We start from the raw sequence: 15,714 nt of genomic DNA, 5'->3' as shown, positions 1-15,714 counted from the left end.
TTGTGAGCTAGGCAGAGCAAGTAACGGCCCCAAACCAAAGATGGAAAAGGGGGTGGCTTTGCAAGGTCCTGCAGGAGAGGTGGGCGTAGCAAAAGTGAAAAGCCATCCTCAGTATCTTTTTTTTAAAACCCTTATTCTGTCTTAGAATCAATGCTCTGTATTGGTGCCAAGGCAGAAGAGCGGCAAGGGCTTGGCAATGGGGGTCAAGTGATTTTCCCAGCTGGGAAGTGTCTGAGGCCAGATTTGAACCCAGGACCTCCCGTCTCTAGGTCTGGCTCTCCATCCACTGAGCTACCCAACTGCCCCCATGCAGTGCCTTTTTATACCAAAACAGGAGAGGGAAGCATTGAAGGATGCTTCACAGAGCTGATGACTAAAGTGCCCCATGAAGTGAGAGGAAAGAAGAACTGAGAAGATCTGGCCTTACTAAATGACCCCAAATGAAAGAAAATATGCTTTTAATGAAGCCCTTTAAGAGAGGATCTCTGGATAGGAAAGATCCGTGATCTGTCAGTATGTCTTTATCACCTCCCAGAGCAATTAACGGCTTCAGATTGTCTTTCTGTCTGTATGTCTTGCTGAGGAAAAATAAGATCACTGGCAGGAAACTCCCAGCCTCTAAAGGGCCTCCTCAGAGTACATATTCTCCTGACAGGTTGTTTTTGCTTATTTATAAATGAAGACGTTCCTATAAATAAACCCACAGTTAGGGTATCCACCTGACAGCCAGGAGTCACAGATGACACGAGGACATCCTCAGAGAGGAGGATGCTTCTGCCTGAAATGTAGGCAGGCAGGTTGGCCTGAAGTAGTGGTAGAAATACACACACACACACATGCATATATTTATATGTATATTTCACATCAGGGAGAATAAGGGAATGGCACCCCCACAATCTGGAAAATTTTTTGCACCCCACACCAGGGAAGAAGTCTGAATTTTTCTCTTTTTCTTTTATGGGATGTTTACAGTAAAATAAATTAAATTGTGTATATTTGTAGTATTAAAAGATGAAATAAGTTTCTAAATAATGCTTTACATTTAGTTTATTCATTTCTGAGTTTGTAAACTTTTCTATGCCATCTGCTGGCCTTCCGGTCATCTGCGGCTTCTACAAAACTTCCCCCCAAAATCCAGAGAGAGGAGAAAGGAGACGGAGACAGAGACAGAGACAGAGAGATGGGGGGGGGGGGGAGAGAGAGGGAGAGAGAGAGAGAGAGAGAGAGAGAGAGAGAGAGAGAGAGAGAGAGAGAGAGAGAGAGAGAGGAGATTTTGGGGTTAGATTATTAGACTGACATCCCTTCTAGAAGGACAGTCTGAAATCTAAAATTCTTTCTGTCTCTTACATTGTGTGTTCAAAGAGTTCTTCCATCTCTTTCATTCTATAAGTTCTTGTCTAGTTCTAGATCCTGTGATGCCACAAAGGCACCTTTTCCATTATCTTTGATGCCCCCTTAGGTTTACACTGTTAGCTATTAGATTGCATGGCTATTAGTTTACTCCTTTAAGATGGCACATGGTTCAGACACTGTTATTGCTACTACAATGAAAATATACAGTGGGATTTAGAATTCCAGGTGAGGGTCAGGCCTTGGGTTCAATGGGTCAATTTAATCCAATTCAACAAACATTGATTAATTTCCAATTTGCAAGGCATGGGATAGAAGGATGAAAAAGGGCAGCCTGCTGTATAATTAAAAATCTGTTACCCTAAAAAAGAACTACATTTCCCAGGACCCCACTGACTTCCTGTCATTATGTACTTCCTGTATAGAAAGGATATTAGTGAGTGGGCAGACCTCTTGGGTCTTTTAAAATGTCAACGTTTTAATGTCAGGAAAAAGTTTCCCGACATTTCGAGTTCTCTCCAGAAATGGAGCAAACCACTTTGGAAGGTGGTGGGTCTTCTTGCAGAGTCTGGATCCTGGTCAACTGTATTAGAGTTTAGGTGTAGATTGGACTAGATGGTATATGAGGTCTCTTTTAACTCCCACATTCTGTCATCCGCAGTCCACAGGTACAATACCCAGTAGAGAGCCCAAACTCAGAATCACAGCAGACCTCACCTTCCCTTAGACATCAGGATCTTCCTCATCTTTGGCAATCCAAATACCAGAAGGAAACCACTATAACATTATCAGATCCTCGTAGACAACTTTCTCCTCTGTGGTAGCTAACAGAAATATATTCTGGCAACTTTATATCCATTCCTATATCAATTCATAATTTGAAGAAAACAGAAACTTTACCTCATTTTTAAGGCTGCATTTGACTGCCATCCACTTCTGTTCTGAGCTAAATGGAATCTCTTTTTTTCTGATGTAGGAATCTTTTATATCACTCAAGTCCATCTGAAATAATGAAAAAATGGGGATGTTGGAAAAAATTTATAAAAGAATCATGACAAATGAATCTGGAGGCAAAACTCTAAAAAGATGAATTCTTCATTATCCAAATCATCTTACATGGATGAGAAGTCAAAGCATTTGGCTCCTGGAGATAAAAAAGCTTGCTTCTTTCTTTCTTTCTTTCTTTCTTTCTTTCTTTCTTTCTTTCTTTCTTTCTTTCTTTCTCTCTCTCTTTCTTTCTCTCTTTCTCTCTCTCTTTCTCTCTCTCTTTCTTTCTTCCTCTTTCTTTCTCTCTTCCTCTCTTTCTTTTTCTTTCTTTCTTTCTCTCTCTCTTTCTTTCTCTCTTTCTCTCTTTCTTTCTCTCTTCCTCTCTTTCTTTCTCTCTTCCTCTTTCTTTCTCTCTTCCTCTCTTTCTTTCTCTCTTCCTCTCTTTCTTTCTCTCTTTCTTCCTCTCTTTCTTTCTTTCTTCCTCTTTCTTTCTCTCTTTCTCTTTCTTCCTCTCTTTCTTTCTCTTTCTTCCTCTCTTTCTTTCTTCCTCTCTTTCTTCCTCTCTTTCTTTCTCTCTTTCTTTCTCTCTTTCTTCCTCTCTTTCTTTCTTCCTCTCTTTCTTCCTCTCTTTCTTTCTTTCTTTCTTTCTCTCTTTCTTCCTCTCTTTCTTTCTTTCTTTCTTTCTTTCTTTCTTTCTTTCTTTCTTTCTTCCTCTTTCTTCCTCTCTTTCTTCCTCTCTTCCTCTCTTTCTTTCTTTCTTTCTTCCTCTTTCTTCCTCTCTTTCTCTCTTTCTTCCTCTTTCTTTCTTCCTCTCTTTCTCTCTTTCTTTCTCTCTTCCTCTCTTTCTTTCTTTCTTCCTCTCTTTCTTCCTCTTTCTTTCTTCCTCTCTCTCTTTCTCTCTTCCTCTCTTTCTTTCTCTCTTTCTTTCTTTCTTTCTTTCTTTCTTTCTTTCTTTCTTTCTTTCTTTCTTTCTTTCTTTCTTTCTTCCTCTTTCTTTCTCTCTTCCTCTCTTTCTTTCTTCCTCTTTCTCTCTTCCTTTCTTTCTCTCTTTCTTCCTCTCTTTCTTCTTTTCTTCCTCTCTTCCTTTCTTTCCTTCTTCCTTCCTTCCTTCCTTCCTTCCTTCCTTCCTTCCTTCCTTCCCCCCCCCTCTCTTTCTTTCTCACCCCCACCCCATTTTCTTTTCAATGTACTTAAGTATTTATTCTAGGTCTTAAAAAAGCTGATCTAAAAAAAAGACTTGATCCAAAACAGACATTCTGTTATTCATAGGGTCCCTTTCCTAGATTTTAAAATCTTATCCCAATAACAGAGCCTCATAGACTTGGTAATAACTTCCAGCTTAAAAAAGACTGACCATGATAAATCTTATAAATTAATTGTGGCTTTTGGGAGGCAAGGGGCAAAAGGAAAAATTCTTGATTTAGCAATTTCCTGAAATTGTGTGTGATCAGTACTAGATTACATTCTATTCTAAACTCTTAAATTAAGTTTCTAAAAAAACCCAACTTATTGAGACAGGTCTTTAGGAAACTTCAAACAAATGCTATCTACCAGAAGGCTACATACTGGTTTCTACTAAAGAGTTTGGTTGAAAGTTCACTGAATCTGGAATGAAGAGGATGAATGTGGGTTAAAATTCCAGCTCTTTTACTTACTGGCCATGTGACTGGTTATTTTTCCTTCTAATCCTCGGTTTCCTTATTTCTAAAGTAAAGAAGTTGCCATAGAACTGTTAGAGCAGGAATGCAGATCAAAATATGTGTTTTTTTACTTCAGTTTATTTGCATTTTTGTTTTGGGGTTCTGGTTTTATATGATCATTCTCTTACAAAAATGTTCAACATAGAAATATGTTTTACCAAAAACCTATATAACCCAGTTCAAATTGCTTGCCAGTTCTGCGAACAGGGAGGGAAGGGAGGAAGAGAGATAATCTGGATCATATAATTTTGGAAAACTTATGTGGAAATTTATTATGTGTAATTGGTAAAATTAAATTAAATTAAAAAGTTGGAGTAGAAGCTCCCAGAGGCCCCTTAAGTCTCTGAATCATAAAATAATATCATAGGGTGTATGTGTGTTTTTATGAACATCTTCTACAGAAAAGAAAGTGGAGTGGGCCCAAAGCTTGATGACTTGGCCTAGAAGACAGGAGTTCTAATTCTGATTCTGTGTGAGGGCAGATACTACTCTGTTATCTTCATAGTTGTAGCCTTTCCCTCATACCCCCAAAGATCTAGTACAGTACCGAGCCTATAATATTTCACCAATGTTTGCGGAGCAGGTGAATGCCTGAATTTCTCCGATTTGAACAGAGGATTTCTAAAATTGTGTTCTGAAGTATATGAAAGGGGCTTAATAGGTTACAAGTAATTGTTTGCAGAAATCAACTCTTGTAATTTCAGCGGGAATGACGGGTAATGTAATGGCTTTATGCCACTATTTTCTAGCTCCCTAAAGTATTTATTAGAAAGGTGATTAATTCTAAACTTAATTTCAATAGGGTAATAGAGAGATAAATCAGGTGGGACAGGCAAAGGAGTAGAATTCTTCACAGTAGGTACCTTTTAATTCTTTTTCTTCTTTATTTTCTCTCTTCCCTTTTCCCCTTACACCCTTTTCTCTTCTTTTCCCCCATTTTCTCTCCATCACTTTCTTATCCTACTCTTCCATTCTGATTCTATTTCTTTACATCTCCCATCATTCTCAGACATAATTCTTTTTTCTTTTTTTGGTTGAAAGATACTTTAACTTCCTTCCTTCCTTCCTTCCTTCCTTCCTTCCTTCCTTCCTTCCTTCCTTCCTTCCTTCCTTCCTTCCTTTTCTTTTCTTTTCTTTTCTTTTCTTTTCTTTTCTTTTCTTTTCTTTTCTTTTCTTTTCTTTTCTTTTCTTTTCTTTTCTTTCTCCATTACCTTCTGTCTTAGAATCAATACTGTGTATTGGTTCCAAGACAGAAGAGTGGTAAGGGCTAGGCAATGGGGGTTAAGTGACTTGCCCGGGGTCACACAGCTGGGAAATGTCTGAGACAAGATTTGAACCCAGGACCTTCCATCTCTAGGCCTGGCTCTCAATCCAATGAGCCACCCAGCCGCCCCCATTTTATTTTTCCAATTACATGTGACAACAATTTTCAATGTACATTTTTGGAAATTATAAGATCCAAATATATCTCCCTTCCTCCCTTCTTTCCCCCAGGTTCAGAGATGGCAAGTAGTTTGATCTGGGTTATACATGAATTATGCAAAACATTCTTCCACTTTTTGGTCATTGTTATAAGAGTATATAAAATATAAAATAAGATAAAATCATCCCCTCAAATCATAAATAATGTGTGACTCTTCTTTTAATATTTAAAAAGTAAATTTCCCTACAGAAGTCAGTAACACCAACAATAACCAAGCTGTCTCTATAAAGGTGTAAATCAAGCAAAGGGAGCCCCACCTCTACTTGCCTCAATCTGCGGTTACTGCCATTGTCTGGTATACACACATTTTTTCCATATTTGGAAGCTTGCCCTGAGCCCCGTGTTGTCAGAAACAAGACCATAGCGTAAGTCTGCTAATGCTTACATCACCAAATAAATATAATAGCTGAAGCTTAAATGCTGTGATCTGCATCTGACTCCAACAGTTCTTTGTCTGGAGGTAAATGGCATTCTTTGTCATAAGTCCCTCAGACATTATTACTATTATTAACCAATGGCCACTTCCAAGCGGGGCACATTGAACGTTATGATATCAAATATAGGAAACAACTTGCTAACATTCTGAAATCAAAAGTGTATGGGGGTGCAACTAGGTAACTCAGTAGATGGAGAGCCAGGTCTAGAGATAGGAGGTCCTGGGTTCAAATCTGACCACAGACACTTCCCAGCTGTATGACCCTGGGCAAGTCACTTAACCCCCATTGCCTAGTCCTTACTGCTCTTCTGCCTTGGAACCAATACACAGCACTAATTCTAAGAGGTAAGGTGAAGGATTTTTTTTTTAAAAAGTGAATGAGAAGAACATACTAAACTGATACCTATGTAATGCTGGTCTTAATGAACAAATTTAGAATTGTAAGAGATTGGAAAAGTACCATATCAAAAACCCATACAATATTAAGAAACATAGAGCCCATCATCCTAAGGCAACTACAGAAAGATGAATGTTCCCAGACTCCAAAAAGAAGGGAAAAGATTGATAGGCATTCTTTGAGCACTTGATGAACAGGTCAAAGACTCACTGAAATAACTGGATTAAATGTTGAACAAATGGCAGTCATGTGTATATTTGTTAAAATAGCTTTACGATAGCAGTGAAAGACCAGGAACTAGTCACTGCCACCAGAAACTACAGAAGAGTTATCTTCAAGGCATAGGACCCTATAAGCTATACATATATTGAATCCCTAGCATGACATGACCTGATAGCTACAATTATACATCAGAAACTTGCTATCTTTCATGGACTGATGGAGGAGAGGGGGCAGGGGAAGAGGGAAGTGAAGGATGAGAAGGGAAAGGAGAGAGAAGGGAAAAAGACAGAGGAAGAGGAGGAGGAAGTGAGGAGGAGAAGGAAGAAAAGAGGAAGAAGAGGAAGGAGAAAGGAGAAGGAAGGAAGGAAATGAAGGAAGGAGGAGGAGAAGAGGAAGAAGAGAAGGAAAGAAGAAGAAGAGGAAGGAAGGAGAAAGGAGGGGAGGGAAGGAAGGAGAAAGGAGGAGAGGGAAGGAAGGAGAAAGGAGAAGGAAGGAAGGAAGGAGGAGGAAAAGAGGAGGAAGAGAAGGAAGGAAGAAGAGGAAGGAAGGAAGGAACAGGAGGAGGAGAAGGAAGGAAGAAAAGAGGAAGAACAAGAAGAAATAATACAGCAAGATGCACATACCACCCCTGCCATCTTATCGGCTACTGGAGTTTGTCCCAAAGATGCTTTCAGTCAATCTCCATTCAATTCCCATTTAATTATAAGAAGTAGCCATTCTAACTACCTGACAGTAATCAGGAGAGCATATTTTTAAAACTGGAGAATGATGTTGTCTCTGAATCCCCCCAGAAGATGAGATGACAGTGCTGGCTACAGTAACTGATACCGGGAGACTGATTTTTAAATGTCCTGCAAAATCTCTTACATACATTATCTAATCTGATCCTTGCAGTCTCTCCATGAATCCCGTCGCTATACCTGTTTAATTATAGATAAGAAAAGAGGCTCAGAAGTTAAGCGATTTGCCCAGGGACACAAGTAAGTATCTGAGGTGGCTTCCAAGCTTGGACCTTTCTCACTCTAAGCCCAGCACTCCATCTACTGTGCCACACTGCCTCCTTTGAACTTGGTCCTCCCTCTCCCCATTGCTGCTTCCCAGAAGGCTTAAAGAACTTGCCCAGGCTGAAATTAGGTGGAGCTAGAAGAGAGCATCTGACCCAACCTCTTCTTCCAGAGGATTATGAAAAATGGCGGCACACAAAACCAGGATCATGAAGTCAGTCCACATCCATACTATCTATACTTGTTCAGTGCCATCTTCTCTTATGAAATGAGCATTTCATTCTATGTGTAAGTGACCCCCAAGGTCTAGTTTGATCAAACAATCCAGTCACCAGAAAAGCACCAAACACAAAGAACCCAAAGCCTTCTACCTACCTTCATTGCAAGGGCCATCAAAGCTCCCTCTGTTGGTTGGCCCATGACAGTGTTCTTTGTGATTATAGCATTGTTTGCCACACAGCCAGCCTGAAAGCCAAGAATTGCCACTTATTACTTTTAATCAGAATATACAGTTGAGGGGGCAGCTGGGCAGCTCAGTGGATTGTCAGGCCTAGCGACGGGAGGTCCTGGGTTCAAATTTGGTCTCAGACACTTCCCATCTGGGTGACCCTGGGTAAGTCACTTGACCCCCATTGCCTAGCCCTGACCACTCTTCTGCCTTGGAGCCAATACACAATATTGACTCCAAGATGGAAGGTGAGGGTTAAAAAAAAAAAAGAATATACAGTTGAGTTCTCAGAGTCCAATCCAGCTCAGGCCCAGGCATGGGAGATTTTGATATATGACATTTTGCTATAACTTCAGAGACTGGAATTTTTCTTCCCTAATGTCAAGATGTTAATGTGGGGGAGAGGGTTTAACATGCAATAATTCTGGGACTGGGTAAATCATCTTAACTCTCAGGGTTTCATAGAAGTCTCTAAGAATGTAATTTCCATTTCCCCAGTCTAGATTGAGAGAGAAAACTTCTTAGGGACAGCTAGGAGGCGCAATAGATAGAGTACCAAACCTGGAGTCGGAAGGACCTGGGTTCAAATCTGGTCTCAGACACTTGGTAGCTGTGTGACCCTGGGCAAGTTACTTAATTCCAATTGCCTAATTCTTGCCATTCTGCCTTAGAACTGATACTAAGATGGAAGGTAACAGTTTATAAGAAGAAGGAAAAAGTAGGGAAGTGGGAGAAGGGCAGGTCTTCACTCACTTCAGGGCCATGATGGAGAATTCCAAAGGAGTGCAGCTGCTGGGTGCTCTCTTTGAATGGAGGCTTAGGTAGGAGTTCTCCTTTCCACTCTCCAATCATAGGGGGCTCAGGGCAGAGAGTGTGAATACTAAAGTGAATGTGTCAGGATGGTGAGGATCTGTTTCATTTCTCTCTGTCTACTGGTTCCTTCTCAGGTATCTACAAACACTTTTAGATTTCATCTATATAAATCCCTTGTCTTCCGTCTTACTGTGCATTGATTCCAAGGCAGAAGGGCAGCAAGGGCTAGGCAAAGGGGGTTAAGTGACTTGCCCAAGGTCACACTGCTATGAAGTGTATGAGGGTGGATTTGAACCTGCAGATTTCCTTGATATTTAAAAACAAAAACCCTTACCTGATCTTGCTACCCCCTAAAAATCATTATCTTTCATCTTTCTTCCTTTTTCATGGTCAAACATTTAAAAAACTGTCTGTATGTAATGATTTCCAGTTCATCTTTCACTTTTCATTCCCTTGTTATGTGGCTTCCAACTTTATCACTCAACTGAAACTACTCTTTACAAATGTCTAATGATATCTTAATTGCCAAAATGGATGCTGTTTTTCTCACTCTGAGTCCTAGATATCTGCAGATGTTTTACATTTCTTTTTAAATCCTTACCTTCTATCTTAAAATCAATTCTGTATATTGGTTCCAAGGCAGAAGAGTGGTAAGGGCTAGGCAATGGGGGTCAAGTGACTTGCTCAGGGTCACACAGCTAGGAAGTCTCTGAGGCCAGATCTGAACCCAGGACCTCCCAACTCCAGACCTGGCACTCTATCCATTGCGCCATCTAGCTGCCCCTATTCTGGTGCCTTCTAGAATCCAGCCAAAATGGCCCTTTGACTATTTCTGACACAATACATTCCATTCAGCATCCACTATTTCCACGCTTTTCTACAGGCTCCCTCTCATGCCTTCGCTGCTCTTCCTCCATATTTCCACCTTGCAGAATTCCTAGTTCTGAATTCAACTCAGAAGCTACCTCTGCCAGATTTACTACCTGTGCCTCCTTACCCCAAATGACCTCAGATATATGTTTACATGTGCATGTGTTGAGGGCAGGGAAGGGCTTTTCATTTCTGCCTTTATAGCCTGCATCTATAGCGCCCAGGCATGGTGCCACAGTGCTTGGCCAACGGTAAGCACTTACTAAATATTTATTGTTTGAACACCCATACAGGAAACAATTATGCGCCCAATTGTTTGACCTTGAAAATACTTTGTGGGTTGTCCACTTTAGTGTAGAGTCCTTCACTGGTAGCTTTCCATTCATTCTCAGGATTTGTAGGGATTAAAGTGTGCTCTGGTTTTCCATTAGTTTTGGCTCCCCCCCCCTTAACCCCTTACTTTTTATCCTAATAATAACTCTTAAGTCCAAAGGGCAAGGGCCAGGCAAATGGGGTTAATTTGACTTGCTCAGGGTCCCATTGAGAGTGTCTGATTTGAATTCAGGTCTTCTTGACCTGGAACCCAACATTCTATCCACTGTGCCTCTATCCCTCAAGCCACCGGAGAGAGGGGAACTGACTTGCCTGTAGTCCTACAACTACTGAATAGGAGAGTTAGAATTCGAACTCAACTCTCCTGACACTGTCCAGTGCCATTCCCACTCTGTCACCTTATTTCCCAGTTTCAGACAGTGTTCACCTCTACTTCACTTGAGCACTTACCTCTACTAATTTCCCCACGGACACATTGGAAAATTCCTTTAGGACTTCGTGTGATGGCAAAAGACACACAGTTCCTACTCCATTATACCCAATGCCGCTTACCTACAAGAGAGAATTATCATTAAGGCACCACGTGTTTAGCTCAAGTATTCAGCTAGCAACATTTTGGGCTTGATGCCATCTCCTGAAACCCTGATTTTCCAAAGTGGACGCATGAACACACGGATGGCAATTTAAAGGTTTTCTGCTGTGCCCTGACTTCATGCACAACCTCCTGAATTATCAACCCCATATTTCTTCCAATTGAAATACCACTTAAAAAATCTGATTTTAATTTTTTTGCCATTAATAATAAATAAGAGGGAATTTGCCATAGCTGATAACCAGATGATCAGAAAGATACGGGTACACACCTGGCCTCTGACGTATCCTAACAGTGGGATCTTGTGCAAGGTGCTTAATTGACTTCTCAGTACTCAGGAAACTTTTTTTTTAAACCCTTATCTGTTGTCATAGGATCAATACTGTGTGTTTATTCCATGGCAGAAAAAAGAGCAAAATAAGGACTGGGCAATGGGGGTTAATTGACCCACCTAGGATCACACAGCTAAGAAGTATCTGAATCTAGATTTGAACTCAGGACTTCCCCACTTTGGGCTAGTTCTCTACCCACTGATCTACCTAGCTGTCCCACTCAGGCAATTTTTAAGATTATAAGTTCTAGGATAGTTGTGCATCTACAGTGGAAGACATACATCTGGACAAAAAAAAATCCCCAGCACATTGTCTTACAACATTATAATGCACTTATATAATACTGTGTATTTGAGTTATCTATAATTGTATCATTTCTCTCTATTGGCCTGGGAGCTCTGCATCATCTAAACTCATGTACCACATGGTATTTGGTATTTGGCACACTGTAGGAATTTAACAAATGTTTGTTTTGATGGGACTGGCCAATGAGGTTCCAGTCCTTACAGTATATGCAGTATTATCTGTCTGCTGCCAGTTGATGCAGAAGTTCAGCGGTCCTCCTCCTAAAATGCACAGCAGAGTAAGTTTAGGTAGTTTGTTACTGTTTCCTGTTGACTTACTATGTGGTGACAAAATTGCCTTTTGACATGGTATTTAAAGCTGGAACTGAGGGTGCATACAAAAGACCTAAACACACAAAATCTCTCTCTCCCTCTCCCTCTCTGTTTCTCTCACTCTCTCTCTCACTCTCTCTCTCTCCATCTCTCTCTCTGTTCCTCTCTTTCTTCTCTCTCTTTGTCTCTCTCCCTGTCTCTCTCTCTCTGTTTTTCTCTCTCTCTCCCTATTTCTCCCTCTCCCCTCTCTCTCTCCCTGTTTCTCTATCCCCCTCTCTTTCTCTCTATCTGTTTCTCCCTCCCTCCCTCTCTCTCTCTCTCCTTGTTTCTCTCTCTCTCCCTACCCTCTTCTTTGTCTGTCTCTCTCCCTCCCTCTCCCTCTCCTCTTCTCCCCCTTTCCCCCTTTCCCTCTGTCTCTGTCTGTCTGTCTTCCTCCTGGCAAATTCTGCCTTTTCTTTCTAGCCAGCTACCATGTGGCCATGAACACATGTGCAGACAGTGCTTCTTTTGTTTGTATTGCATTTATTCTTTCCTAACCTTAAGTGAATGAGTTTTGTAGATAGAATGGAGCAGTTTATGAACTTGTAAACTCCAAAAGGTTAGAAGAATCATCAGAGGGTCCCTAAACAATCTAAGCTTGTAACAATAGCAGCTAAATCCAGTTAAGAGTCAGTCCCGAGGAGTGACATGCTTGACCGAGTCCAGTAGTGAACTGACTTGGCAGTAAGAGAACTGCTGCATCCAGGACTAAATTGCTGGCGGTGATGATTTTTAGCAAGTCCTATTAGTTTGAGTTCTCTTTTCCCAGGGCCTCATTTGGTAGATAGGCAGCTATATAAGGCAGTGGATAGAGTACTGGGTTTGGACTAGGGAAATCTCATCTTCCTAAATTCAAATCCAGGCTCAGACACTTACTAGCTATATGACTCTGGGCAAGTCACTTAACCTCATTTGCCTCAGATTCCTCATCTATAATATGTGCTGGAGAAGGAAATGACAAACCACTCCAGCATCTTTGCTAAGAAAACCCCAAATGGGGTCATGAAGAGTCAGACACAACTGAAATGACTGAATGACAACAAAAGATGGTACACAAGAATCTGCTTTTGGTCTAGCATGAGGATTATATTTCATCATCTGCTATATCTCAGGAAATACCTGTTTGTAAAAGCTAGATTGGTGTTAATTGAATAAATGAAATTGGGAGACATTAACTGAAGAAGAGTGTATATATATGGTGGGGGAGAGGGAACAAAGGAAAGAAACATTTATTAAGTGTTGACTGTATAACAGATAAGGGCACCGAGGCTATCAGGTTAGATGTCACAGAATTAGTAAGAGTCTAAGGCTAGATCTGAACTCATTCCAGACTCCAGGTCTGGCATTTTATCTTTAGCTAGCTGCCTTTGTAGTCAGTACCACATACCGGATGGGGGCTCGTTATCAATAGTACTGGAAACCATATACATACCTCCTAGCCCCTCAGCATTATATCTAGAACAATGAGAAGAGCAGGAACTAGGTTTACTCTGGGGACCTCACCTGCTAGTTTGAGGAGGGATTGGGAGATGTATTTATATTTGTATTATGAATTTAAATGTATTATGTATCAGTACTGTACAGTAAAAGCAACTTTATAGATATTATCTCATTTTGAATATGTAGTAATGTAAGTAACGTAAGGTAGAAATTAAGTATTATTGTCCTTATTTTACAAATGAGAAAACTAAGATTCAGAGGTCACGTGATTTTTCCAAGGTTTCATAGAAAGCAGGTGAAAGGAACAAGGACCCTACATAGACCTTTTGACTCTAGGCCCAGTGCTTTGCTCTGCTTTCTTTCCTTCCTTCCTTCCTTCCTTCCTTCCTTCCTTCCTTCCTTCCTTCCTTCCTTCCTTCCTTCCTTCCTTCCTTCCTTCCTTCCTTCCTTTGTTCCTTTCTTTCTCTCTCTCTTTCTTTCCTTCCTTTGTTCCTTTCTTTCCCTCCCTTTCCTTCCTTCCTTCCTTCCTTCCTTCCTTCCTTCCTTCCTTCCTTCCTTCCTTCCTTCCTTCCTTCCTTCCTTCCTTCATATCTTTTGTTCTTTATTCCCTTACTTTCTGTCTTTTAAGTGACCTGCCCAGGGTCACACAGCTAGGAAGTGTCTAAGGCCAGATTTGAACCCAGGTCCTCCCAACTCCAGACATAGCACTCTATCCACTGTGCCACCTAGGCACCCTAGGCACAGTACTTTTCCCACTGTCCTGTGCTTCCTTTTATCAAGTCCTTCTCATGGCAATGGACAGAGCATAAGCAGGACCTATCTTTGTTCTGTGCCTTATAAAGCAGTGTTAGGCTTACCTCTGCCCGGAGGCCATCAGAAGTTACTAGCTGGGTTACTGTCATTTCATTGGCTGTCAGGGTACCTGTCTTATCCGAGCAGATAACATTGCAGCAACCTGACAGGAGAAAATTTCCAATTAGAATGGACAGAGCAAATAATTAAACAAGTCTTGGGACAACGATGCACTAAAGGAATGTCCATCGAATGCCAAAGCATCCGGCAAATTCTACAAACCACACGTTCCCAATCCGACGATGATCTATTTCACTTTCAAGAAGAATCGGTCAATCCGGCACTGCATCACCATTTCAGAGAATGAATTTGTATTATGCGTTCATTTATGTTAACTTTGGGGTTGGCAGAGACCTTACCTAAGGTCTCCACGATGGGCAACTTCTTCACGATGACTCTCTTCTTTGCCATCCTCAGAACACCAAGAACCAAAGTCACCATGACAACGATGGGCAGGCCTTCTGGGATGGCGGCCACGGCCAGGCTGGATTGAAATGGTAAATTGTGGTCAGCTTTCAGTTAGTGCATGTCATGGATGTTGTTCATCATATTGAGGAGCCACAGAATGGGAAGGTGGTGAAGTTTACTCCCGGCACCCTCATGCCCCTATTCCATGCCTTGTTCTCTCTTCAATACTGTGTCCCTCAAACCTTAAGAACTCAGTACCCTCCTGCACTCTTCCCCACATCTGCTTCTACTCTTGGAAGCAGTGTGACTTTGGACAAGTCATCTGACTTCTTCAGGCCTCGGTTTCCATATATATATATATATATATATATATATATATACAAGAGTAACATTTGTACTATCTCACAAGGTTAAAAATACTCTTTAAACCTTAGGCTTACAGACGTGAATTTTTTTTCCTTTTGCTTTTTCTGTTATTTTTCTTTTAGACAGATTTCTTTGGACTGATTTTATCTGTGTGGGAAAGAAAACAACTTGAGGTTCTCTACCTGTATGACCTTGGATAAGTCCCAGCCTCTGGGCCTCAGTTTCTTTATCTATAAAATGAGATGGTTGGACTGTACCAGATGACCTCTTGAAGTTCCTTCTAACTCTAGATCTTGGAGTAAAACTTCTCCTGCTGATACAGAATGGAAACTGGTCTAGGGTAGATCAAGGTCAAGATGAAGACTAACTTTATAGGTTCAACAGAGTAGATGGAGCACCAGGACCTGGGTTCAGATCTAGCCCTAGGTACTTCCTAGCTATGTGACCTTGGGTAAGTCACTTAACACCCAATGCCTAGCCCCTACCCGTCTTCTTGGAACTAATGCATAGCATTATAAGGGTTTAAAAAAAATAGAAGGTAAGGGTTTATCTAAAAAAAGAAAACTAGGGTAAAGATGGCACTAGATAAGAATGAGTCACAAAACTCTAGGGCTTGAAAGTCCTCCTAGTTGATTTTGTCCAATACTCTTATTTACCCAAGAGGAAATTTACCCAGGGTCGCACAAGTGATCAGCAACAACCTGGTATTGTCAACTCCCAGGTGCCTCTGAGAGTTATTTGTCTTGTGGGATGGAGAGGGCGTCATTTAAGTGAAAGAAGAGGCTCATTCAGTCTTTATGTCTCAGTGTTGCCCAATGCCATGTGAATGGCAATCCTTGACCTTAGGAGATAATGGGACATTTAGCAAATGTTAAATAAACAAGCAGCTTACTACTGATGGCTGTATTTGATCATGGGGCCTGGCCCTGCATTTCTGGGGCAATGTCAAGAATCATTTTTGGTTCTCTATCAAAGGCTGATAAGACCCGCAAAGCTAACATTTGCAGAAGCTTAACAGGTTTTTT

At 41.0% G+C, this 15,714-nt stretch overlaps 1 protein-coding gene across 1 annotated transcript in view; it reads right to left on the bottom strand.

Annotated features, from left to right (window-relative positions):
- Window positions 1-15,714, bottom strand: part of ATP2C2 (ATPase secretory pathway Ca2+ transporting 2) — a 117,274-nt gene that overhangs the window by 15,225 nt on the left and 86,335 nt on the right. Inside the window, exons 12-16 of the mRNA XM_007477242.3 lie at window positions 14,275-14,399; window positions 13,921-14,018; window positions 10,494-10,595; window positions 7,955-8,044; window positions 2,251-2,352 (exon numbers count right to left, since the gene is read on the bottom strand). Coding sequence (XP_007477304.2) covers window positions 2,251-2,352; window positions 7,955-8,044; window positions 10,494-10,595; window positions 13,921-14,018; window positions 14,275-14,399 — 517 coding nt within the window. The remainder of the gene's footprint in view (window positions 1-2,250; window positions 2,353-7,954; window positions 8,045-10,493; window positions 10,596-13,920; window positions 14,019-14,274; window positions 14,400-15,714) is intronic.

Source organism: Monodelphis domestica, chromosome 1 (genome assembly GCF_027887165.1).
Source record: "Monodelphis domestica isolate mMonDom1 chromosome 1, mMonDom1.pri, whole genome shotgun sequence".
NCBI classification, from domain to species: domain Eukaryota; kingdom Metazoa; phylum Chordata; class Mammalia; order Didelphimorphia; family Didelphidae; genus Monodelphis; species Monodelphis domestica.
This window is presented reverse-complemented; position numbering and strand designations above follow the sequence as displayed.